This window comes from Cibotium barometz, chromosome 45, assembly GCF_041138505.1.
Source record: "Cibotium barometz isolate CiBa-2024 chromosome 45, ASM4113850v1, whole genome shotgun sequence".
Lineage (NCBI taxonomy): Eukaryota > Viridiplantae > Streptophyta > Polypodiopsida > Cyatheales > Cibotiaceae > Cibotium > Cibotium barometz.
Window position 1 is genome coordinate 47,623,354 of NC_141090.1, and position 27,925 is coordinate 47,651,278.

Here is a 27,925-nt window from a genome sequence, read left to right on the forward strand (position 1 = left end):
AAGACACAGCAGGGGTCAATCATACCCCTAGTTTGTGGCACCTAACTCTCTTTGTAGTCTTCCCATGTGACCCATAGGTATGACAACCTGACTCCACAAACTTATGTAACTCACCCATTGCAATTTTCCTGTTGAGGGGAGGATACCGCTAAATTTGCATGATCCATGCATTTACATATAGGATCATGCACTTACATATAAAATGGAGTGGTGTGCACATCAATCGTGAGACAGCATGCACTTTTCACACGTCCAAACAATACCTAGCATCTGCAATGAGGATGTCTCATTGCATGTTTGTGTAGGGATTCTACAAACTGTTCCCAAGAGCCACCTAGATCAACAATACAAAGTAGCATTTCACGGAGGCCTATATATGACAAGGAAAACTTGCAGAAAACATCTATACATCAGCTTACATGCAGAACCCAAATGGACACTGCATTCAGAATCTCCATTGTTGCACATTGACAGAACTAAAAGGAGCCTTCACTTAAGTGTTTTTACTGAAAGTGAAAAAAGAAAGGACGTAAAAAGGCAGGTAAGAAGCTGCAACCATTGCTCTATAAAATGTAGCATTGAAGAGGTGACCCCATAAGCATTTGTCCTACTATTTTTAGCCATAAACCAAACTCATGGTGTAATAAATGCTTGGCATTTAAGTCCCAAATATTGAAAACCTATGTCATATCAAAGCTCCTGATGGGTGTGTAACAAAACCTCTTTTGAGACTGATCCCGTAATAGGCATGAAGGAAGGTGCAGGTGCATGAGGACTTCATTTAATAGCGGCTTTAGCTAGAGAAGATTTGCATGGACCTGCAGATGTCATGAAAGGAATACCTTGATATGTAGCAACACAACTGCCATCAGTGCAAAGATCCTGCATAATAAAATTGAGGAAGCATGAGCAACCAAGACTTAGCTGGCCAAAAACACAAGCACCAAACCAAATATCATGTCAAATTGTCTATCATAAAAAGCAAATACCAGAAGCAAGAAAAGCTTCTTTTATAATCAGATTAATTCACCAAAGTTAGCAACACATTCATACCGTACATTGTGAGTCATAGCAAAAAGGATGCTAAAATCAAAACTAATGCCTACACAAAAGTCAAAAGTAGTAGCAAGTAATTGCAAGGCACTAAGAAAAGTAAATCTACTTTGTATTGGCCTTGCTATTAAGGTGTCTATGTCATAGTCACATGGAACAGGAACAGACAGATGGAACGGGGGTCTGTTCTGGAACAGGAACAGGAACCCACACACAGGCTGGCATATCCTCCCAAGGTGAAGACCAAATTTGGTGATATGTCCTCATGTGGTGCCTCCACGACTGTAACCAAAGGACAATTGTAATACAAAAATCTTATCTATCCTGATCATACACATAAACATGCCAGAGAAGAGAAAGAAAGAAACAGCTCTCCACAATACACCACACTAGGGGCCAGAAGATGGGCTGACCCCCCCCTCCCCCCTTTATGGTTAAATTACCAAAAAGGAGTCAGCTTCAGATACAACCTTGCAGGTGCCCAAGGATTCTCCACTGGAGTGCACCTGAATCTTCCAGTACAATATGAAAACAGTAACAAATCATATGCTGAATTCAGTGTTCCTCAACGGAACTAGAGAGATTTCCTGGCTTAAAGCACATGTAGGACAACCATGGACAGCCCACAGCATTCCCACATCAGCCCGGGACAACCCTGTATGGTTGTCTCCAACCCTGCCTAGGCCACAAAGCAAAACGACCAGCCTCCAGAGGGCTGAACCCGCAATCAACGAGCCTCAAAGAGTGTTGTACCAGTAGCATAGTCACCAGAAACGAGAAACGGGAACGAAAGCGCTCGAGGAATGGAAACGGAAAAACGAGTTTTTAGGGGTGGAAGTGGCCGTTTCCTGTGACAATATCACTTTGGAATTGAGAAACGGCCATGGAAACAAATGGGGTCCTAAAACGGAGAAACGTGTTTCTAGGGGCAGAAACGGCAGTTTCTTGTGACTATGCCCAGCAGTCGACCAACTCTCAGATGTCTCAGAAGGAGTCGGCCAACTCTCAGATGTCTCAGATGTCTCAGAAGGAGTCGGCCAGCAGAAAACTGCATGCCAAAAGCAATCGGCCAGCAGAAAGAGTCCACCCTTCAAGTCAACCAGCCCTTTGCTCATAAAGGACGAGTCGGCCAGCAGATTTCCACATCTAGAATAGTCGACTAGCACTCAGGGAGATTCAGATCTGGTCCACTAGTAGTAATCAGCTCCAAAACAGGTCGGCCAGCTCCACCATCCACCTAGAAAGCATGCGACCAGCCCAAACACGACTTGCTCTCCTCCAGTAATAGGGTTTCTCCACCAGAAATACCAAGCGTGTGCTTTTTAGGTCTAGTAAAGGGGCACCTACAAGCAAACAGCCCATAATGTCCAATGCCCATCCTTGCCACCACGTATATTAAAATAGTCCTACCCAGTGTGTACGACTTATAAGTTTGCCTAGTCACTTATAAGTCAGTGTGGACATGCATCAATAAATATTTAGCATGTGAAAACATAAAGCTGTAAATTGAGCTTTCAGGACCACTTACCACCTGTAAAACACATGTAGACCACTTATCAGTCCAAAACAAGCGTGCACATGCTCATCTACAGGGTGCCCAGGTGGCCCTGGCCCCATGGATAACACAAGCAAAAATCGCAAGCGTTGTCCAGGCAAACAAGACAAGTCATCCAAATATAAAATTAAGGTCATGCACACACAAGTGCAACTAAACTGGAAGAAACACCCATATGCTCAGTTGTATCAATCCGGTAAAGCGTTCAAGGATCCAAAATCCTTCCAGAATCTTCCCAAAAGATAAGTACAGATGAACACCAGGATAGCTGGTCCCAGGAAAACACACAATGTAGGCTGCACAAGCCATACATGTACTGTCATGTCAAGCTCCATATGCCACACATGTACGATATAAAACAAAAGCAATGAGGAATTTTGTGACATTCCCCTGGCTTCTAAGGGATCGACTGCAGTTGAAAAGCTTCCAGATAGGCCATCAAAAGTTTCGGATAATCCTGAAAAATAATCCTCATCAATCCATTTTGCGTCCATAGCCGATTAGTTTTTAAATTTCACAAGATACCTACGCCTCCCGCATCTTGTGAAAAACTATCTGCTCAGGTTGCAATACCTCCTCAAGCTCATCCACCTCTGGTGGATCTTCCAAAACTAGTTCCACAAGAGGTGATCCCACATAAGCCTCAACAAGCTGACATGAAAAGCATTATGTATTTTCCAATGATCAAGTAATACCAATCTATAAGCCACTTCATTTATCTTTTATAAAATTTGGAATGGCCCATAATACTTAGGTTTTCAAAAGCTTAGAATATCAGCCCTCTTTACCTAGCCGCTTTCTGAGTCGTGCTTTCTCAAACTTGAGTAACACCCAATCGCCTTCCTTGAAAATTACCTCTAGCCTGTGCTTGTCAACTGCCTTTTTATGCTTAGTTTGAGATACTTCTGCGACTTTCCGAACCTGCGCAGACGCAGTATCCAAATCTCTAATATACTCATTTGCTGCAAAGATTTCGTCTTTAGTTCGTAAGATAGGTGGTAGCACCACCTTGCCATAAACTATCTCTAACGAAGCCTTGTTAGTTGAAGAGTGCATAGTATTGTTGTATGTAAACGTAACAAGGGATAAGTATTTCTTCCAATTTGTTTTCTGCTCAGATACATAACATTTGAGCAAATCAAGTACGGCTGAATTTGCGATTTCACTCTGGCCATCCGTTTGAGGATGATAAGCTGATGAAAAATTCAGCTTTCTATCCATGTTATCAAGCAATGCCCGCCAAAATAAACTAGTGGTTCGAGGATCTCTATCCCCCTTAATAGATTTGGACATGCCATGATGTTTGAAAATCTAAGCCAAGAACTGCTTTGCCATGTGCTCTGGCTTAATTGTTTTCCTCACAGGAATAAAATGTGCATGTTTACTAAAGTGATCAATGATAGTCCAAATAGCATCATTATCGGAGACAGATTTAGGTAGATCCATAATAAAATCCATGGCAATGCTTTCCCATGGTTCATGTGAAATGGATAAAGGTTGAGGCAAACCCAGTGTTTTGTGACTGTCAAAATTAACTTTCTGACACACCAAGCACTCACGAACATAATTTTCGATATCCTTGCATAAAGCTGGCCAAAAGAAATATCATTCCAAAGCTTGTGCAGTAGCCAAAATGCCACGATGACCTACATACGGAGGGGCATGACACTCTTTCATAACCTTTTGACGCAAATCTTGGACCACACAAATGCGGTTTTGCATCATTAGAAAACCATCTCGTATCGACAGCAATATCCCCATTCAAATCAGCCCAAATAAGCTGAAAATTTGGGTCCAATTTCCATATCTCGCATCCCTGACAAGTCCTGATGGTAGTCGGTAGTCACTGCATGCACTTGAGGCCTCCCTGACAAAGCATCTGCTACCAAATTCTTCTTGCCTGGAGTATGCAAAATCTGAAAATGAAACATGGACAAGAAATTCACCCCCCTTAAATGCTTCTCTGAGAACTTAGGCTGTGTGAGTGTCGTGAACTCTAAAGATCTATTTTAACCATAAATTCAACCCCAAAAGTGTAATGTTTCCATGTTTGTAGGGCATGAATGACGGCTAATAACTCTCTCTCATAAACCTTCAAATACAATTATGCATGTTGTAGGCAGCAGCTTTCAAAAGCCACTACATGACCCTCAACCCCCAAGCAATCTCCACATGCATCACAGTCGACCAAAAAGAATCTATGCAAATCTGGAATTGGGTTGTCATGTGCATCACAGATGCCATGAACATTCTCAGGGCTAGATCCAGAAGAGGCAAACAGATAAAGATTATGAACCAGTAGAACCAGAATGTAGGAGCTTCACGTGTAGCATCTGAGGTGAGCATGGAGCAGGACAAGTGGGATCATGGAGAGGGGCTGTCGGCTGCAAGAAAAGGGATGCTGGCTGCCAGAGGAGCTGTCGGCTGAAGTCAGCAGAGAGGTTGGGCAGCAGGCGCATCAATGACAAGGACCAGCAGTCGGGCAGCACCAAAAAGGGCTTGTATGGACATGGAACTGGCCGACCAGCAGTCGGCCAGCATAAAGTGTCCAAAGTCCCATATAAAAAGGCCCTCATGCTCAAGGTTTATCTCATTCTCTCCCACTAGGGGATTGAATCATTAGAGGTCCCATAGGGGACAGATTTTAGGGTTAACCACCTTTTTATGAAGGCAGCCAAGGGCTGCAAAGATATATACCTTTTTGTACCATAGTATATACTGAATTTCCAGCACTTCTCTCTCTCTCTCTCTCTCTCTCTACTCTCTCTCTACCTGCGTTTTTGCATCAGATGGTGCGTTTTTGCATCAGATGGTTTTCCAAGAGTGTTTAGGGCTGAAAGAAGACTACCCAGAGCTTCCGCGTATTACATTGGTATCAGAGCATCAGGCTCAGCCAAGCTAAACGCTGAATCAGTCCCAGATGATGGTGTACAAGTCCAAGGTACAGGAAAGTACACGGATTCAAAGCCCAAGGCGAGGAGCACAGAAGCGGGAACAACTCCGAGGAGGTTTGTTGGTGGTGTTCCACAGTGCCAGATGGGGATGGCAGTTCCGTGAGCCAGATAGGTTCTAAGGGAACGATCCCAAGGGAGGTGGATCCTCCAAGGGTGATGCGAGAGTGCCAGACTCAGTTCCAGGAACGAAGACCAAGACGGTGTTCAGAGCCAGGGCAGGAATGGATTGTGGACTAGAGGAAGACCAGATGCATAGATCTTCATCAGAGACAGAGTGGTTTGGAGAACAGATCGGATTTTCAGAGAAAAGGGTTTGCCAGGCAGCATGGATGATGACAAAGGGACTTCGGGACAAGATTGGGATGATGACAGTCATCCAAGAGCAGGTTGGATTCCCGTCATCAAGTTTAGCAGAGGGGGATGTCATGTGCATCACAGATGCCATGAACATTCTCAGGGCTAGATCCAAAAGAGGCAAACAGATAAAGATTATGAACCAGTAGAACCAGAATGTAGGAGCTTCACGTGTAGCATCTGAGGTGAGCATGGAGCAGGACAAGTGGGATCATGGAGAGGGGCTGTCGGCTGCAAGAAAAGGGATGCTGGCTGCCAGAGGAGCTGTCGGCTGAAGTCAGCAGAGAGGTTGGGCAGCAGGCGCATCAATGACAAGGACCAGCAGTCGGGCAGCACCAAAAAGAGCTTGTATGGACATGGAACTGGCCGACCAGCAGTCGGCCAGCATAAAGTGTCCAAAGTCCCATATAAAAAGGCCCTCATGCTCAAGGTTTATCTCATTCTCTCCCACTAGGGGATTGGATCATTAGAGGTCCCATAGGGGACAGATTTTAGGGTTAACCACCTTTTTATGAAGGCAGCCAAGGGCTGCAAAGATATGTACCTTTTTGTACCATAGTATATACTGAATTTCCAGCACTTCTCTCTCTCTCTCTCTCTACTCTCTCTCTACCTGCATTTTTGCATCAGATGGTGCGTTTTTGCATCAGAAGGTTTTCCAAGAGTGTTTAGGGCTGAAAGAAGACTACCCAGAGCTTCCGCGTGTTACATGGGTATATCTTCTCAGAAAGAGATTGGGTATATCTCAAAATCATAAAGCAAAAATTAAAACGATTGGACAAGCCATGCCCAAAGTTGTCGTTTCCGAGCTTCAGACCCTTTTTATTCTAAAGAAGATCAACGAGGTTTCTATGAGGTTGAACTTTTGAAGCTACCTCCTAGTTGAACCATGCATGATGTGTTCCATGCCAGTTGATTAAAGCCTTGTATAGGACCACCTCTCTTTATTGTGTCCACAATGAATAGGAACTAGACATAGTGGACGATGCTGAAATTATGGTTTCGGAACAGATCCTCTTACATCGATTCAAGCACGGCTCCGGCCAAAAAGAAAGATAGTTCCTCACACGAAATTTCAAGATCAAAGGACGGTGTGGTTTAGCAAGAATTTCTTCGAAGATTATTTAGCATTATTGACAGACAACTTGGAGGCTTTGCAACTTCCCTCAAGTTAAGCAGAAGGGAATGTCACGTGCATCCTCGCACTTGGATGCCACATGGACATATCTGTGCAGTAGGTGCGGAACTTGGAGTGGTAATTGGTCCCTTGTGAGCCCTAGTCATGAACGAGACAGCCAAGGTGGGCCAAACTATCTTATTATTCACAAAGTGCTAAAGTACTTCAAGGGCCTGGACAGCCAAGGGAAGTCCAAAGCAAGGTGAACTTGAAGGTCAAGGAATCAAGTCATCTACAAGCTGCAGATTTACAGCCAAGGAAGATCTACACAAAGTCGGCCGTTTTCATCATTCAATAAAGCAAATACACCAGTCCTTGGTGGGGGCCCTTCAGAGGGTATTTGGTGTACTTGTCTTTCTTCTTCTTCTTTTTCTTCTTATCTCTCTCTCTCTATCCCTCTTAACTCCGCTACATTGTGCAATCGTCAAGAACCAAGGTGCTGAATATTCCTTATCGAAGTATAATCTTGTCTCTAAGCTTCGACATGTTACAGAAATTGAGTCACTAGGCACTTGCTATTGCCATGGGGTATTGTATCACAGCCAAATTGGCTTATGGACAGCTTTATGGGTCTATGGATGACCCATATTGGGTAATGGACAGCTTTATGGGTCTATGGATGAGCCTTATTGGTTTATGAACAGATTTATGGGCCTATGGATGAGCCATATTGGCTTATGGACAGCTTTATGGGTCATGGATGAGCTTTATGGGCTTATGATTCAGCCATATGGGTTTATGGACATCAGCCCGCAGCTTCATGGGCTTAGAAAAGGAAAACAAACAAGGGGAGCTAGAGTGCTTCTGCAAACAGTACACGGACACCGATTGGCCCCAAAACGCAATGGCGCCCCTTGCGGTATTTCTTTAATTGATTATAAGAGCTTTGATTACAATAAGGCTCGAAACTCAACCATGACACTAGAACTCCTGAAGGCATCATGGCTTCATATCCACTCGGCTTCCACAAATAAGTCCAGCCATTGTTCACATCAAAAGACTCTTTCACATGAGTCCTATAAACAGAAGCTTTCTCCCATGATCAAGGCTGCCACAACCATCCATAGCCTCTCACCCTATGAACAGCATCACACCCTAACACATCCAATGCTCCTGCATCACAACAAAGACTCCCAAACTGTTTCCCAAAAGAGAACTTGCATCACAGCGCTGCATACCATATAGTAGACACACATGTACACTCCCTCTCTACCTTCCAAGGGTACTATCCATCTCGGTCATGGATTCCCGAACCCCTGTCCAATCAATAGAAGCAAGGCTATACCAAACATGTGTCCACTCCTGTGACCCCTGCCTGCATGTGACCTATCTCTTGAAGAAACCCAAAAACATGTTTCCACATGAAACAAAGACCTGTTTCAGCAAACATCGGGTGACCTGTTTTCCCATGAAACATTTGGTCTGGCCCAGCATGAAACCCATGTCTAAATATGTCTGGCTGTATTTCTGCCTCACAACTATGTTACATAGGTATGCCCAAAACTGCAGGTCCATCTGTTCCTTTCAGGCAAGAAGAAAGCAATCTGCTCCATGGGTATGCACCCATGAGAGCTTGCATCACTCCCATGCTAGGAAACATGACTAGGTGACCTTGTACTTGCAGCCAATAACCCATGTACACAGTGTACTTGCAGCCAAGCAAAACAGCCCATAAACAATCTCAAAATAGCCCTCAACGGGTCTCAAAACAACCCCGGAATTGCTCATGTTCGTAGCCACATGTACTGCCACGAAACAATCCATAAACCCTTCCAAAACAGTCCCGAACCAAAGCAAGGAGAAGCTGAAAGTTCCATCAATTGAACGCCATCGACATGATGTCTATGTTCATGAAAACAACCCAGCCCTTGTTCGCCTTTATGTCCAGAGAAACCAACCCCCTGGCCACCTGTATGTCCAGAGAAACCAGCCCCCTATCTTCTGCAAAAACACGCCCCCTCCAAAAAGCACCAGTGCTACTGGGCGTTTCATAGCAAGCAAGGGAGGGAAAGAGAAAGCCAAGGCGCCCACTGTAGCCCGCCTGTAAGTGTTGTCCAGCGCTATAAGTGCAGTCCAGCCATAAAGAGGCGCTCTGCTTTTTCACCCTAAAAAGAGGCGCCTGCAGCCATGTGCTTTTTCACCCATAAAAGAGGCACATAAAGCAGCCCGCCAGCCCCTTCTTAGAAAAAGCACACACGTGGCCCCCAATAATAGCATATGGGCCACGTTTACTTTCATAAAAAGTATTATAATGTTTTTAAAGGTTTTGAAAACCTTTTGTCCCCTCCCCCCACATGGGGTTGTGAAAAAGGGACCCTTTTTTTTAAACCTTGAGTCCTTTTTTGTTGGGTTACAGGCCTAAATGACCCCCTCTATGTACTCTTGTATATCTTTGTACATGGCCTTTTTTGAAGGCTTAGGATTTTTTTTTTAAAGGTCCTTGGCCAAGTTCACATTGAACTTGGGCCAAAGACTATTTTTTTTAAAAAAGGTCTCAAGACCTTACTTTTAATAAAAGGGAACACAAGGGCAAAATGCCCTAACGATTTTCCCCCAAATCGTACGATCTCTCTCTCTCTGTGTTTTTCGAACCTCTACGCCTCTCTCTCTGTGTGCTCACGCCTCTTTGCTGCAGCCCCCAGACCACACTATTGGACCTTGTGCATCACCTGCTACCTTCCCTGCTCCCTTTCAACTGGTATCAGAGCCCATTAGGGTTTCAAAATCCTATGCGCAGGTGGCTGGACAGCAAGCAAGAAGTGCTTTTCACGCGCTATTTCTCGCTTCCATCGCGAACCCCCTTGCTTCCGGGGTCGTCTGGGGTACCTAGAGTATCAAAACAGCCCAAAACAAGCTGTAATTAGGTCAAAAACAGGTCATAACAGCAAACTGCAGGTTCTCCAAAGATGTGTTAACTTGTGGGAACGATTGTACTTGGTCCCCACTACCCGAAATCGGCAAAATTGCTGAAAACAGGTCCCAAAAACAGGTGTTTACAGCAAATTGCAGGTTTACGCAGGTTTACACAGGTGCACATTCGATGTATTTGAATTGGGGAATGTCTACTTTGCTGTAATTTCTTAACATTGAGCAAGTTTTGGTTCCGAAAGGCCAATTGTGAGTCAATTTGCTGCAATTTCATGCCAGAAATTGGGGCTTTTCCCTATGGATGCTCCCAATTGCTGTGTTTTTGCATTATGAATGCTCTGTGAGGGTAAAAACAACAACATTTGTTGTTTTTAGGCAAGAATTCGCTCGCTGAATTTTCTGCACAAAAATTCAGAATTTGTTATTCTTGCCGAAACTTGCATATTTTGGCCCAATTTGCTCCTGTGACCCTTTGGAGCCATTGTGCACATTGTAGTGAGGCTACATTCCCGTTTTGGTGCAGTTTGCCCAAAATTTCAGCACTTTAGCCCTCTCGTTTGTGCAACCATGGCATCATCTTCCTCTGACGTAAAGAATCTCTTTGAGATCAAGCGCTTTGAGGGAACAGGTTTTGATCTTTGGAAGGATAGGATTCAAGGAATCCTCTTTCTCAAAGATTGTGACAGGGCACTTGAAGCAGAGAAGCCAGAAGATATGACAGATGCAGCGTGGCTTACATTGAACAGGAAGGCCATTACCTACATTAAAATGGCCGTCTCTGATGAGATTTTGGTAGACCTCAAGGGTCTTGTGAATGCGTTTGAGCTGTGGGAGAAGTTGAAGGCAACGTATGAGAATACAACGCCAGTTAATCAGGTGCATTTGATGCGAAAACTTGTTGGCATGCAGTTAGATGAGTCCAAGAGCGCTGCAGAGCACTTGTCGTTGTTTACAGGTACTCTATCTCAGTTACAAGACTCAGGTTTGCCCCCTTTTGATGATAAGCTCAAAGCTATCTTCTTGCTGATGACTCTACCTGATTCTTGGGAGACATTGGTGGTCTCATTGTCAAACAATCCCAATTTGACCTTTGATGGTGTTAGGGGTTCTATATTGAACGAAGAAATCAGGAGGAAAGCAAGTGGAGAGGGTGGCAGTTCAGCCAACATGGTTAGAGGCAGGACAGAGAAGAAGACTGCTTATGCACAGAGGAGTAAGAGTAAGAGTAAAGAAAGGGGAAATGCCAGCAAAGGCAAGGGTGATGTGACATGCTATCAATGTGGCAGGAAAGGTCACAAGAAACCCGAATGCAAGTACTACAAAGCAGAGTTGGAAAGGAAGAAGAGCGGTGGAGACAAAAAGAAAGAGAAGAAGGAAGTCAAGACAGACACACAGGACAGCTCAAAGGACAAAGAGAAGGCCAATGTGGCTTCTAGTGTTATTATTGAGGAGTTGTCAGATGTAGAGGACATCCTATGTGCCACTTTGTCAGCCGACGATGCTCATGAGTTTGATGCCTCTCTCAATGTTCATGCACAGGACATGCAGATCACCAAGAGTGATCTCATTGATGCTTTGTTGACTGTTAATGATGCATTATCTCAGACTTGGATAGTCGATTCCGGTGCTTCGTTTCATGTGACTCCTATCAAGGAGTGTTTCTCTACTTTTAATGCAGGCAGCCATGGTCATGTATACCTTGGAAACAATCATGCATGTTCCATTGAGGGTATTGGCACTGTGCATCTTTCTATAGATGGCACAAATGAGCTTGTCTTGCATGATGTTAGATATGTGCCGGGAATCAAGAAAAGTCTGCTTTCTGTTGGCCAGATGGATATGCATGGTTACAGCATTTTGTTTGAGAAAGGATCATGGAAGATGACCAAAGGCTCAAGGCTGATTGTGAAAGGTACAAAGAAAGGGACACTTTACTGCTTGCATGGAAAGGCCTTGTTGGGCAAATTTATTGCTTTGGCTGAAATTAACTCACATATGGAGTTGTGGCATAAGAGGCTTGGCCATATGAGCCAAAAAGGCCTTACTAAGCTTGGTAATTTGAATAAGCTTGATGCTAAAGGCACAAAGCTTGACTTTTGTAATGAATGTCAATATGGTAAGCAAGTGAAGAGTTCTTATTACTCCGGTGTCTCTCGCAAATCTAATGTGCTTGATCTTGTACATTCTGATGTTTGTAGCATGCCTACCAAATCTATGGGGGGTGCACACTACTTTGTTTCCTTTGTTGATGATCATTCTAGAAAAATTTGGGTTCATTTGCTCAGATCTAAGGATGAAGCCTTTGCTGCGTTTAAGAAGTTTCATGCATTTGTGACCACCCAAACAGGTAGAAAGCTGAAATGCTTGCGTACGGATAATGGGGGTGAGTTCACAAGTGGTGAATTTAATAAATTTTGTGAAAATTTGGGCATTAAGAGGGAGCTTACTGTTCCATACAGCCCCTCTTCTAATGGTGTGGCTGAAAGATATAATAGGACTCTATGTGAGAGGGTGAGATGCATGCTGTCCACAGCTAATCTCCCTCATGGATTTTGGGGAGAAGCTCTAAAAACTGCAGTGCATATATGTAATCGATCCCCTCACATGTCTTTGAAAGGTGACATCCCTGAGGAGGTTTGGTCTGGCAAACCTGCTTCATATGATCACTTACGCGTCTTTGGTTGTGAAGCGTTTGTGCATATAAGACCTGAGTTGAGGAGTAAGTTGGATGCAAAGTCCATTAAAGGCCTCTTCATGGGATATGGTGAAGAAGGTGAAATGGGCTACAGGATTTGGTTACCTCAGCTCAAAAGGGTTGTGCGCAGCCGGGATGTTGTTTTTAATGAGGCAAGGCTGCTTAAAAACAATTGTGCCTCTAAGGATGACCATAAAAAGGTTAAATTTCAGCATGTACAGCCACCTGTTAGGCCTGATTTTGACCCTCAGGATGCACCACATATGACTGAAAATGTTGATGAACCAGTGGTGTTTGAGCCAGATGATGTTGGACAGCAAAATGAGGCTCCTGAAGGGCATTTGCAGCCACATAACAATGCTGAAAACGGGGCTGAAAATGATGTACAGCAGCCCCTTGTTGATGATTTGATTGTGCCACCTGATGTAGACCCATTGCCAGAGAATGTGGATCATTGGGTAAGGCGGTCGACTCGTCCAAGGCGGAATGTGAGTAGATATGATCCCTCTTTGCATTATATTATGCTGACAGATGAGGGGGAGCCTCTTACTTATAAAGAGGCAAAGACATGTGAGCACAGTAAGAAGTGGGAGCTTGCTATGCAGGAAGAGATCAAAGCTTTGCATGCGAATGATACTTGGGACTTGGTGGAATTGCCCAAGGGAAGGAAAGCCATTCCTAACAAATGGGTGTATAAAATCAAGACAGTTGATGCAAAACCCAAGTATAAAGCAAGGCTGGTTGCAAAGGGATATGCTCAAACGAAGGGCATAGACTTTCAGGAAGTGTTCTCTCCTGTAGTGAAGATGACCACTTTGCGTGTATTGTTTGCCATAGCGGCTGCCCTTGATTTGGAATTAGACCAAATGGATGTGCATACAGCTTTCTTGCATGGCGATGTTGATGAGGAACTTTACATGAAGCAGCCCGAGGGCTTGGTTATTCCTGGAAAGGAACATTTGGTATGTAGGCTTAAAAGAAGCTTGTATGGGCTGAAACAAGCCTCTAGACAATGGTACAAAAAGTTTGATGCTTTCATGCTCAAACATGGGTACAAAAGGAGCCATGCAGATCACTGTTTGTACACAAAATTTGATGAGGATGGCAGCCCTATCATTCTTGTGCTCTATGTAGATGATATGTTGATTGCTAGGAAGAAAAGAAGCACTGTTGATGCTCTTAAACAGCAGCTGAAATCTGTGTTTTCCATGAAAGACCTTGGGGCAGCTGAACATGTTCTTGGAGTAAGGATTAGAAGGCAAAGGGACCAGCGCATATTGTATTTGTCTCAAGAAAAATACATTGAAAAGGTGCTGGACAGGTTTAACATGGCTAATGCAAAGCCTCTTGGTGTGCCATTACAGCCATATGTTAAGTTCTCCAAGGATGATTGCCCCAAATCTGATCAGGCAACCAATGATATGCAAGGTGTTCCTTATGCATCAGCTTGTGGTTCACTTATGTATGCTATGGTTGCTACTAGGCCTGACATAGCCCATGCAGTGGGAGTTGTGAGCCGGTTTATGGCTAATCAAGGCAAATTGCATTGGGATGCAGTAAAGTCCATTATGAGGTATTTAAAAGGGACTAAAAACAAATGCCTTTGTTATGGTAAGGGTCCTTTGGAATTGAAGGGATTTTGTGACTCTGACATGGCTGGTGATGTGGATACACGCAAATCCACAAGTGGTTATGTATATACTCTTGCAGGAGGTGCTGTCTCATGGTGCTCTAGACTACAAAAGATAGTTGCACTGTCTACTACAGAGGCTGAATATATTTCAGCCACTGAGGCTTCCAAAGAAGCCATATGGTTGGCACGTTTATGCAGTGAGTTTGGTTTGCCTGACAAGGCACCTATGCTTGGTTGTGATAGCCAGAGTGCCATATGTCTGGCAAAGAATGCCATGTTCCATGCGCGCACAAAGCATATTGACGTGCGGTATCACTTCATTAGGGAAGTGCTTGAGGATGGCCTTATCACAGTTGTTAAGGTACATACGTCACAAAACCCTGCAGATGCTCTCACTAAGTGCTTACCCAAAGCACAACATCAGCTATGCATACAGATGGTGGGAGTGACTTAGCTTAAAGGCGCCATTTATGCCTTTAAGTGGGAGGTTGTTGGGTTACAGGCCTAAATGACCCCCTCTATGTACTCTTGTATATCTTTGTACATGGCCTTTTTTGAAGGCTTAGGATTTTTTTTTTAAAGGTCCTTGGCCAAGTTCACATTGAACTTGGGCCAAAGACTATTTTTTTTTTTTAAGGTCTCAAGACCTTACTTTTAATAAAAGGGAACACAAGGGCAAAATGCCCTAACGATTTTCCCCCAAATCGTACGATCTCTCTCTCTCTCTCTGTTTTTCGAACCTCTACGCCTCTCTCTCTGTGTGCTCACGCCTCTTTGCTGCAGCCCCCAGACCTTGGACCTTGTGCATCACCTGCTACCTTCCCTGCTCCCTTTCACTTTTTGACTTCCAAACCGATACCATTCACACTGTCCACCATGTCCCCGTGCACACCTGCATACTGTCCAGAGAAAAACACAAGGTCGTGACATACCCCCCTCTTCCCAATCTCTCTAAGCCATGCATATGTAACAACATTCGCTGCAAACCAATGGTGTAGTAATAGTCCAAGTTGTATACCACTGTGAACCATACACAACCACAACATCCAATGTGACTAGTACACATACCATAGAAGTCCCATAGCAAATGTATTGTCAGCTCTCAGTACCTTCGGGTGAGACAAAAACTGCACCAAGCAACCTCTAGATGTCATCTGAGCCTGTCTGTATCAAGGGAGCGGAGGTGCTACCCCCCTCTTGAGCATCAGGCAATTCTCCAAACCCATGCTCTGCTGAACCTGAATGAGCCATAGCAAGAGTCGGCTCCAACTCAAAGGGATCGAGATAAAGCTGCAATACCTGAGGTGAATCTGCTAAGTCACCCTCCTCCATCCACTTCGCATCCATCGATGAATAGTTCTTGAACTTCACAAGATAACAACGGGAAACTTTACCTCGTACCTTTCTTTCCTTATGTGCCAGTAACTGCTCTCGAATAAGAACCTCATCAAGTTCCTCAACTTCCGACTGAGCCTCATCTGATACATCCTCAGGCACATCCCCACGGAAAGGTCTAAGTAGACTCACATGAAATGCATTGTGAATCCTCCAGTGATCTGGTAGCTTCAAATGATAGGCCACCTCACCAATCTTTTCCAATACCTGAAAAGGTCCATAATAGCGCATGCTCAACTTAGGGAATAAGCGCTCTTTACCCCTCATCTTTTTGAGCCTAGCTTTCTCAAATCACTAAAGAACCCAATCACCCAATGCAAACTCACGTCTGTGACGGTCTACTGCCTTCTTTTGCTTTTGCTGAGTCTTTTGGAGTGCCAACTTAACTCTCCTATAAGCTTCATCCATGTTCTCCACATACTGGTCAGCCTCAAAGATCTTATCCTTTGTATGCAAAATGGGTGGTACCTTCTTCCCTCCTTCCACAATCTCAAAAGGCGCCTTGCCCGTCGAGGTATGAATGGTGTTGTTATAAGTGAACTCCACCAAAGGAAGATACTTTTCCCATTGTTGCTTGTGCTCTGACACATAACACTTGAGAAGATCTAACGTTGTGGAATTACCCTCTTCCGACTGCCCATCTGTCTGTGGATGAAACGATGATGAAAACTTGAGAGTTGTACCCATGTTGTCAAACAACCCTCTCCAAAATAAACTCGTCATCCGTGGATCGCGGTCACTAATGATAGACGAAGGCATGCCATGATGCTTGAAGATGTTCGCCATGAACAACTTGACCATGTGATCAACTTTGATCTTCTTACGCATGGGAATGAAATGAGCCTGCTTACTGAATCTGCATATGATAGTCCAAATGCCATCATTCCCCGTTTGTGTCCTCGAAAGATCAAATATAAAATCCATGGCAATGCTCTCCCATGGTCTATCTGGAATAGGTAAAGGCTAAAGTAACCGTAGTGTCTTCTGACGGTCATACTTCACCTTCTGCCATACGATGCATTGCCTAACAAAAGAATCAACATCTCTTCTTGAGGTCGGCCAATAAAAGAAAGCCTCAACTCCCTTTACCGTGGCGTCAATACCTCTATGACCTGCATTTACTGTGGCGTCAATACCTCTATGACCCGCATACGGCGGAGTATGACTTTCAATCATAACCTTGAGTCGTAACTCCCTGGTAACACACAGTCTACCATGCATCAACAAAAAGCCATCCCTGAGAGTATAATGATCATGCCGCTGACCCTCAGACATACCCTTCCAAAATCCTCATCTTAGGCATATTGCTCTTTCGTCTCATCAAGCTCATGATGATAAGCAAGTGAAACTGCTGAGACCTGTGGCTTGCGTGACAAAGCATCTGCCACAACATTCTTTTTGCCTTCCACATGTACAATCTAAAAGTGGAACATAGACAAAAAGTTGGCCCATCTCATATGCTTCTCAGAAAGTTTAGTTTGCGTGAAGAAATAACGCAAGGTCTGATGATCTGTCTGCACAGTGAAATCAGCCCCAAGCAAATAGTGTTTCCATGTATGAATTACAGCCAACATCTCTTTCTCATAAACCTGTAAATGCTTCTCGCCATTCTGTAATATACGACTCTCATAGGCTATCACATGTCCTTTCTGCATGAGAAGTATCCCAATGCTATTCCCACATGCATCACACTAGACAACAAAAGCCTTTCGGAGATCCGATAATACCAATACGGGATCTGAAGTAAGCTTTTCTTTAAGCTTTTTAAAGGCTGCAATTTCCCGATCAGCCCATCGAAACGGAGTTTCTTTCTTTGTTAAAGCTTGAAGGGACGAAGCAATCTCAGCAAAATACCGTATGTACCGCCTGTAATAGGAACACAAGCCCAAAAAGCTGCGTACATCATGCACGGTCCTCAAATCTAGCCAATTGAGAATTGCTTCCACTTTTGAAGGATCCATACGGACTCCATCTTTAGCTACGATATGCCCCAAGAAGTGTATCTCTTCCAAGAAGAACTCACTCTTCTTGCCATTTATGACCAACCTATGCTTCCGGAGTTCTTCAAACATAGTGGCCAAATGCTTCCTATGCTCCTCCTCTGAGCGTGAATGCACAATCATATCATCAAAGAATATGCCCACAGACGCTCTATGAGGCTAGAAAATCCTATCCATCATCCTGTTAAAGATGACGGGAGCATTTGTCAAGCCAAAGGACACGACCAAGAACTCATATAGCCCAAAGGTGGTCCGAAATACTGTCTTATGCACATCCTCAGGTCTAATGTGTATCTGATGATAGCCGCTTTTCAAGTCTATCCGACTAAAGACTGTGGAGCCCTGTAAGCGGTCCAATATGTCATCGATTCTCAGAATGGGAAATCGATTCTTAATGGTGTTCTTGTTTAGCACCTTGTAGTCAATACACATGCGCCAAGAACCATCTTTCTTTTGCACTAAGAGAACAAGTGAGCAAAAGGGTGATGAGCTAGGCTGAATCAACCCCTTTTTCAACAACTCCTGTACTTAGCTCATAATTTCCTCTTGTTGGACTGCACTAACATGGTACAACGGTCTATTTGGTGGTGTACTCCCCGGAATAAGATCAATAGCATGATCTTCTAGCCTTTCCGAGGGAAGTTCTCCTGGCAATGACTCGGAAAAACAATCCTGGTACTCACGTAAGAAATCAGTCCTATTTTTATCTAACATAGACAAATTAGATTTAGACTCATCATCTTTTGCATCCTTTACAAAAACCAAGTACGCGAAAAGATGCTTTTTCATTAATGACAAAATGGCCGAAGCCGATACAATAGAAACAGATTCCCCTTCAAACTTTACATCCAAAATATGCTCTTTCTCTCTATGAGTCAAAGTAATCTTCCTATTATACGTATTCACCACCGCATGTACTCTATGACACCATGGCATACCCAACAAAACATCACACCCATCAAGCGGCATGATATAAAACTCCTCATTGTCCACATAACCCTACACATGAAGCCTCACCTTCCCAATAATAGGGGTAACGGGTTCTACATATCCAAGACAAGCCATATTAGCCTCATACAAAGGCCCCATCTCCTCTGCACGGATCCCCAATCTGCCAACCAAATCTAGTGAGATAAAGTTGGCTCTAGCACCTGTGTTGAAGAAAATCAAAGCATTCTTAGACTTGGGCTCCCCTTTTGTGTCAGAGTCCTTTTGGGACTTTCGCTTGGGACAATTGAAAGACATATGTCCCTCCTCAATACAGAAAAAGCATTTCTTAGCATCTATCAAAGCCTGTCTCTCCTCAGGAGTTCTCTTGGACATTAGTAACTTCTTATACCGCTTCTCTGTAGGCACTGTTGCATCACACGAAGCATGCCCTGACTTTTCAATTTTCTTGCTTGTGCTTTTGCTGCCCTTAAATCCAAATGAAACTCCAGTGAGTAATGCATTTGCCGTCACGGCATTCTCTATCATTTGCGACATATTTGTTACTCCAGTCTTTATGCAATAATCACGCACTTCCTTGGACAACCCACAACAATACTTCTCAACCTACTCAGACAATAGCACTGCACGATAAAAAGTAACTGGGAGTATTCCTTATAATCCTTCGCCTTACCCATAGGCGTTAGATTATCATAAGGAAGTGGCCTCACAAGATTGCTACCCCCTGCATTCATGCCCATCATAGGGTCTACATTGCCGGTTCCCACACCTGGCATACCATGCATTCCTGCTGATCCCCCATGTTTCCAAACATACCACTATGCATACTGGGCTGCATGCCCCCATACATGTTTCCTTGCATTCCAGGCTGCATGCCCCCATACATATTCCCTTGCATTCCGGACTACATACCACCATACATATTACCTTGCATACCAGGCTGAAAATGAGCTCCAATATTCCCTTGCATTCCCATGCCTCCCTGAGGGTAACCCCTAGTCATAGATTGGAACACAGAACCACCGCCAAAATAGCCTGGATGCATAGACTGCTGCGGAATAAGTGGCTGTCCAAAAAAGAAACTCGGTGGGTTTGCACCATAAGTGTTCTGCATGTTAGGAAACGGTGCAAAAGCAAGATCCTGTGGGAAGACACCACTATTGCCCTGAGGTGGGTTCCTAGAACGCTCTTGCTTCTTCTTCTTCTTAGGCTCAGAAGGGGCTCTCATAAATTCAGCAAACTTCTCACTTTGTGTGAGCTGCATAAACACATCCGCTGCCCCTGCCAAACGAGCTTTAAACTGGGCATCATCTTCCTCTTTACTTGGCATGTCTTCTGGCTGTGTTACATCCTCATAACGTGCATCTTCTGCAGCCTGTTCTCCTGCAAGTACATCCTCAGATTCAATCCTCTCAGGACTAGTCTCCTGCTCTTCCTCATCATCATAAAAATAGTCATCTTCACTGTCTGACATCTTACTGAAATTTTCAGCAATGGCTTTCCTCCAGACAACCACGACCTCACCCCCTTAAGACAGTTGATGATGGTCCTGACAACGGAACCTTGAAACCGGCCTCTGGTAGAAACCAAAGTGCGGTAGACAGCAATCACCCAATCCAATTGTAGTCCAGCTAATAAACAATTAAACAGGAGCTAGAGTGCTCCAACACAAGAAAGAGAACGACACCTGTTGGCCCCAAAGCTTGGCGCCCCTTTCCGTATTTCTTTATTCAATTTCAATGGAAAAGTTTTAGATGATTACAACATGGCCATTCATGGCTCATATGCCAATCCTCAAGGCCTCTTAGCATAGAGGTTACACAGCTTTGTGTCCCAAGAACACCACACTGTTATCTCCTCTAATCTGCTAAGTCTGTACATCCATGAGGCCTTGAATATGCATCTGACTGAACCATGCACATAGCCACAAACTCAGCCATGAAAACAGTCCACAAACTCATCCAAATCAGCCCACAATCTTGTGCTGTTTCCACCCTCTGAATTGCCAAACCTTTCCTCTCACAAAGGGCTAGAGAGAACCACTCTGGAACAGTCACGAGCTAGTGAAAAGACAGACTCCATAAGACACCACCTGCAGTCCCACCTGCTCACAAAGAGAGAGAAACTTACAGTCTTTATGCCACCTTCCTCCAGAGAGAGAAAGAGAGAAGTGAATCGTCAACTAAGTCGCCTACAGTCAGCCTGTATGCTTCCAGCTTTCCAAGCAAGAGAGAGATAAGAGAGTAATAGCAATTCAGTTTCTGCGCGCTGCCTGCAAGCAGCCCGCCGCCCTGCCGTTCAGATTTCTGTGCGCTGACTGAAAACAGTCCGCCGCCCCCTACTGCCTCTCCTATGCGCTGCCTGCAAACAGTCCGCCTGTATGCTGTCGCCCCTGTTCCTCTATCCAGTCCGTGAGCAACCTCACACACTTTTCCTGCAGCAAGACTGTCGCCAGAGAGAGAGAGAAAGAGAGAGACAGAGACAGAGAGCAATACACCTGCCCTGCCTGTAGCACCAGCCGGTTCCTCCTCTTCCCAAGCTGTTTTCTCCACGTCAGCTTTCAAGCGCTGCCCTTCATCCCCTCCCTTCTCCAAAAAGCGAGAGAGAGAGAGAGAGAGAGAGAGAGAGAGAGAGGGAGGCGTGTACTCCAAAAGTAGAGTAAACCCCTCCCCCCCCCTCCCAATAAATATCCTAGGGGCCACTTAAGGTTTTTAAAACCTCCCAAGGTTATAAACCTTATGAACTTTAATCCCTTGGTCCCCCTTCACGCTTGGGGTTGTCCACACATGTTTCCTTTTTGTCTAGCCACCTAAGTATGAACCTTAAAATATTTATCTTGCTCACCGACCACCATGCTCACACTTATGCTGTACCAATTTCACAGGGTCATGACACTTATGATTCAGCCACATAGGTTTATGGACAGCTATGTGGGCTATTGGATAAGCTATGTTGGCCAGTATCCACAAGGAATGTACATATTTTTGGCATTTTCATGGGGCTTTTTTTATGCAAGCCCGTGTAAATAGTCCGTGTATATGACCATGCCATTGGCTTCTCCTAGATTGTTGGTTGCCTCCGAATCAAAGATGTCATCAGTGAGTCTTGGCCCATGGCGAGGATGGAGTTGAGACTGCTCCAGATACAAGGAGCAAAATGGATCATATTGGGTGAAGGCAAGGGAGGCCCACCATTAGGTCTTTTTTCACATCAGTTTTGCAACAAAGCACCGGGTCTGCAGGTACCTACACCGCAAGGATGACCACCTTGGCACACAAACCTGGCAAGTGCAAAGTGAACCTCACACATCGGATTCCATCCAGAGGGACAACCACTTATATCTTTGTGTGTTCCAGGCTTAGGCAGCCCACTGTTGTAAGATGGTCGTGCAAGAGAAGCTTCAACAAGCCCTTGTTGATGCAAACATCAACGTGCTCTTTGTCTAGGAACGTCATCCCACAGCATCATCTCACAATAGGCCGCCCCATTGTCGTGGGAAGCTTCTCCTAGGGCGTAACCATACCTTCTAGTCTCTTGGGCTCTCGTCGTGAACCAAGGTAGGATTCGCATCTCCATCAACAGCAAACTCATTCCCTAGGTGAAGGACTTAAGCACTATTGTTCCGGACATAGCATAGTGAATGATCTGGGCTTGAGGAGAGGACCGTGTTGGTCTCCTCAACATTTATGCACCAAACGGGGCATGGGACTGACAAGGCCCCCCTTAGGCTAAGACATGGTGTTTAGGGGGTATTTCAAGCAAAGTGGCAATGTGGACTCCACGACACAGCAATAGAGTGCCCCACCATGGATAAGTTGATGTTACCCATTAGGAACCAAGATACCTAGCACCTTGTGGAGTTGGGCAACACCCCCCACAGCCTCCTCTCAAACCATCAAGGCTGAGGTCCCAATCTAGCTCGGCTAGACCACTTTTCCCTTGATGAGAGAGCATGCAATCGCGGGCAAACTTCATCGACATCCTTGCCAGCATTTTCTCTGACTATGGCCCAGTTCTCTTGCACTTGGGGGACCCTTTGCGGCAGGACCATCAACCAAACACTAAGATCCCGAATAGCCTCATCCAAGATTCAAAGATCTTCCAAAGAGCTGAGGGTATCTAGAAGTCCCATCCACCCCTAGCGCCTCCGTTGTTGCAACTCTCAACAAGGCTCTTTAAGAGGTCAATCACCTTTTCCCAAGAAAAATGTCCTTTTATTAGTTGAATAAAAAACCTCTCAAAGCGACAAGAGTACAGATACTGCAAGAGTGCACTCAATGTATACAAAACGTAAGGGAGGCTCCCGACATGGCTAGCAGCTCTTGGAGGGAGGCTACAATAGAGGGGCAGGGGGAAAGCCACAATGGGGACCTCTAGGAGTGGGAAGATCATCTCCAGGTATACATTGTCATAATCGTCTTGTCCCAAATCTATGGCCCCATGCTCAATTGGTACCTATGGTCACGTGCCACCATTGGCAACCGCAGTTTCTACACCAAAGCGAGCACTCACAAAGTTATGACTGCTGCCATTATCAAAAATTACAGAGACCTTCCAGCCCTTGATAACCCTCCATCATGAGGAGATCATTCCTACCAAAGGCCAAAGTGCCCAAAGAGAATCTCTAACACAAACTATGCTCCAAGTGGTGTTTTTCAATAGTAGAGATACGAGGATTACCTCAAGTTTCATGAATAGAGACCGACTTGCTCTTATTCTTCTTGTTCAGGCAAGCCTTGGCTATATGTCTTGGTTGGTTGCACTAGAAGCTCCCTCGTGTCTTCTTTGCTTCAACCTTCTGGGCTGCTTTTCAATCTTGTGGAGCCTTCTTGGTACTTTGTTGAGGTGGAACCATCGACAATTGGGGTTCAGATGACCTTTTACTAATACCATGGGATCACTTTTTATTGTCGAATCCTTGCAGGGTTTATTGTGTGCTTGTGACCATGGATATTATCAAAGCCTTGGAACAATTTAATAGCATCCGCCAGAGTCTTGGGTCCGTTCTTGGAGACCTCCAATTGGTAACCTAGATCTAACCCATGCGTGAACATCGCCGAGGCATGCAAAGGTTCCACTTTACATTGCACCACATAAGTACGGAAGTTGTTCAAATGATGCTTGAATGGTTTTCCCAACATGCTCAAATCTTACACTTTCCAATAGGCCACAATCGAGTCTATCATGGCAAACCACTTGCCAAAAGCATCCATAAACCCCTGCCACGTCATGGGTTTGGGTTGATAATCAACATCGCCAAGGCATGCAAAGGTTCTACTTTACATTGGACCACATAAGTACAGAAGTTGTTCAAATATTGCTTGAAAGGTTTCCCCAACATGCTCAAATCTTACACTTTCCAATAAGCTGCAATCAAGTCTATCATGGCAAACTACTTGCGAAAAGCATTCATAAACCCCTGCCACGTCATGGATTTGGGTTGATAATCATGCCACTAGATATGAGCAAAACATCTTGACTTGAGAAAGCATTCGGTCATCAAGCACACCAATCGAGTCAAAGTAAGTCGTCCAACCAGTTTTTGCCTATAGCTTCCTTACACTCCTTTTTCTCTCACGAAAAAGGCACATCTTGAAACTCTAATTGGTTTTGAGGGCAAATGAGCTGACACAAGGCCTGTAACATCGTTTCAAGGGCAACGAAACGACTGGTTATGGCGGTCATATAAGCTTACAAAGTGTTGAGACTTTGCTCCATCCATAACTAGTGCCCGATTATAAAAGGAATTTGCGTGGGATCATTACCTTGAGCATGCTTCTGCTGGTGGTAGAGCTAGATGGCTCCTCCATGGGAAGGAAGTGAAAGGTTTACGAAAAGATATTATGGTGGATGCGAGGAATCTGATACCCATGTAAGATCCACCATGACCAAACCCTTGAGCTATCCGCCATGGGACCATGTAAGAGCGAGGCTTAAGGCTCATCTAACAAAAATACATCCTTGGAGAAACTCCCCCGCAATAAGACCTTGCGTCCCATACTACCATGCAACACCCTATAGGTGTCATCGCAGTGAACTTATGAGCCTACGTTTCAGTTATATATAATAGGTCTTAAGAGCTTGTCATGAGGAGTCCATGATAACTTGAACTATGGATCTTGGTTAAGTTGGGGGTTAATCAGATTCACTTTATCCTAAGGAGGTGAGCTCTCAAGGGAGGAGGTATGTTAAAAGCTTGGTATAATAAGGTAGTCGATGATAACTTGAACTATGGATCTTGGATAAGTTGCAAGTTAAATCCAATTCGCTTTATCCCTAAGGAGATGAGGTCTCAAGGGAGGAGGTATGTTATAAGATTGGTACAAATAAGGTTTCTACTGTATAGATCATGCTAAGGTATGTTAGGGTTAGCAATTGCCTGTTGGGAAGTGAGTTGATATTCCATAAAAGCAAGGTTATTCAAAGAGCCTATATAAGTGGGTGTTCACTTAACTAAGCATTACAATCTGTGTATAGGTTTGGATCTAGTCTAATAATCCATAAGGAAGATAGAGGACTTTGGTAGTTGGCACCAAAGACCAATAGGAATCAACAGGCAAGGTGGCCTATCTTGCATTCAAGTGTATACACCCTTTCTTATCTCTACAATGCTTGAGGGTAATCCAAGCTATGGTTGGGTTAGAGAGACCATCAAATGCTTCCCTTGTATTCTCTATGTCTATGTATACGTGTGTTTGGTGCTCTAGATGCGCGTTGGACCCAGATGGTTACACAAGCCTTTCTACATTATTAGCTGAACCCTCAATAGTAATGCTGATCAACTTGCCAAATCTCTCCACAAGGCCAACGCCATCAAGAACAATCAGAAACCAGGTTAATTTCAACATAAACATAAATATGCTCTTTTATAAAAGACTAAAAACTGTGGTGCTGCAAGTTGAGGATAATAAATATATTTGAAGGAACCAGCAAACAACTTCCAAAAGCACGAATTAGAAGACATCACTGGCTCAAAAATGTTATGAACTTACAGGCAGAATCTTCTCCAGCTGCTTTTTCTTTGGATTTAGTACTTCTTCTGGCTTGCCTTCATGCCTACGCTTCACGCATGCAATAGATATGAAGCCACATGAAATAAAGCTTTATGAACTATGTATCCATAAGAAAATTAAGTGACTATTAAAGTTTTTAGCATCCACCTCAATCAACCCAACACATCCAAAAACAGAAGAGATGAGCGAGTGAAAGATATAATCGTGCATTTGACCACAAGGTCAAACCTAAACACCAGCTTTCATCAACTTACCCAGCAAATGTTATCCTTTCTCCCACTGCAGCTGCATCTGGTACTATGAGAGGCTCAACCATACTATGATCTGAATTTGATGCACAAAGTACCTGCAGACAAGCATCCTCGTAGCTTGAGTTTCCAATTGTAAATGAGTTACTGCAATATTGCTAGATACAGCCAAGCTCAAAGATGATACCAAGCCAGCAGACACCACATCTCGTAGCTTCCCTGGCTTCACATTTGCTATCATTACAACCTTCCTGTTCTGCAATTTTGAAAAAGTATGAACTCACCAATTCACAGTAATATAGCGAAGATCTATTCTCAACAACAAAGTTATTATATTAGACTTTAAACTCCTCCTCCTGATGAGAAAAAACGCTAAAGCGAATCATGCATACCAGCAACTCTTCCTCCTTCAAATATTTTGCAAGACCACTCACAACCTGCCGGATGCCAACCTGTCCCAGGTCAATCTCCTCCACAAGTAAGCTGCTCATTAGTGGAGCAATCTGATGTCACGACTCACATCTGTTGACACATAATCTCTGTAGTTAAGAGAACAGAATGTAATACTTACGAATCTGCACTTGGGTGCTTCCAAACTTTGACCACTAATCCAACACGAATGTCCAAAGCACTAACACGGGCCTCTCCTTCTTCCTTCCCCTTTTTATCTTCCTTTTTCTGGGCAGAAGAGATATCTTCCTTACCATTTTTGTCTTTTGCTTTGTTGCTCTGCAAACAGAGGATTGTTTAGACATACACAGGACAAAACATTCCATCGCTAACTTAGGCAAAAAAGGACTGCCTAAAGTTAGTTGCTTACTGCTTGTACATTGTTTTGCAATGCATTGAGAAGTCACAAGACCACTCACACTGTCAATGTTTTTTTCCTTGTCATTAGCTACAGCTTTGGCAGCTTCTTTGACCTTGTAAGGCAGCTTCTGCATGATGTATATATAAAGAAAAAATCAATTTGGAAAACATTTTACAAACGCACAATACATATTTCCTGCAGGGAGGGATGGTAAGATGTGAGACCTTGTTGTCCTCTTTTGTCATTGCCACCGGCTTGGAAGCGTGTATACTCCCTGCTTCTGGGTCTGTTTTTGTGGGTTTCTTTGCAGATGCGTCTGAGAAATCCTGCATCCAATTAATTGAGGTAAGGACAAGCTCCTTGATCAATTAGTCAGACTGATAAGGCACGGTGGCATACCTGGGGCTCAAATATGGACTTCTTGATGGAAGCCTTTCGGAAGAAGGAAGCAACCTTATCTTCATCCTGGATGGCCGTAAGAAGCGTAAGCCATTAGAGAGAGAGAGAGAGAGAGAGAGAGAGAGAGAGAGCCAATGTACATGCAGACAAAAGACAGCCTTAAGTTTACCTGGATGTAGTCAAACCAACGCACCACATTCTGATATTCATCTTGGCGCGTGGGAATGATAATATCTACCTGCACAGTGCAAGCAAGCGATCGTCGTCATGATCAAGCCCGCAGCATAGGATGCTAGAGGGCAATAAGGAGACAGGGCTTCTTTACCACAGTATCTCTCACAGCAAGGAAGACTGCGATGTCGACGGGCGAGATGGCCGTGCCAAAGCCATTGACAACGGATCGTTTGAGCAAATGTGCATCCAGGGATTGCAGCTTACCATGCCAGTCGTCGCCCTCCTGGAAAGCCCGGGCGAATGTGAGCCACCGTTTGGCCTGCATCCCACGAGGTTGAGTGAGCAACAATATAAAGTCCACTGTGCAGGGGGAGCGCGCGCTTACTTACCTCATCACGACAAGTGTCGTCCCCTCCTAGCTGTGGTGTTGGTGGCGGCTCTGAATCCCCCCACTCCTTTAAGGTGTCCTGCCACCAGTGAGATGAGCGGTGTGCTTCCAGATATGTGTAACTGGGTAGTGGTTTCTCATTCACTCACCTGCGGCAGGAACTTGGCGAGGAGGGACAGCGCGGAGGGTTTCGCTCTGCTGTTCCTGTCCATGGCCATGGGATGCTAGAATTCGATTCGCAAAGTTAACAAAATACGGGT

The 27,925-nt window shown here is 44.4% G+C and overlaps 1 protein-coding gene across 3 annotated transcripts; it reads right to left on the bottom strand.

The window, feature by feature from the left end:
* Positions 1-419: 419 nt before the first annotated feature.
* Positions 420-27,925, bottom strand: LOC147612831 (uncharacterized). Of its 3 annotated transcripts, none has more exons than XM_086783474.1 (13): positions 27,815-27,925; positions 27,667-27,744; positions 27,429-27,596; positions 27,273-27,341; positions 27,104-27,169; positions 26,929-27,030; positions 26,763-26,831; positions 26,465-26,622; positions 26,286-26,376; positions 26,081-26,149; positions 25,900-25,991; positions 25,625-25,688; positions 420-882 (listed from the first exon to the last, which is right to left on the bottom strand). In XM_086783474.1, exons 1-13 carry the CDS (start codon positions 27,881-27,883, stop codon positions 778-780), a joined length of 1,200 nt encoding a protein of 399 aa, XP_086639600.1. In that variant the 5' UTR covers positions 27,884-27,925; the 3' UTR covers positions 420-777. The 3 variants fall into 3 exon arrangements, with proteins under 3 accessions (XP_086639600.1, XP_086639601.1, XP_086639602.1); XM_086783475.1 differs by having other exon boundaries at positions 27,667-27,732; positions 27,815-27,902; XM_086783476.1 differs by having other exon boundaries at positions 530-882; positions 25,625-25,693.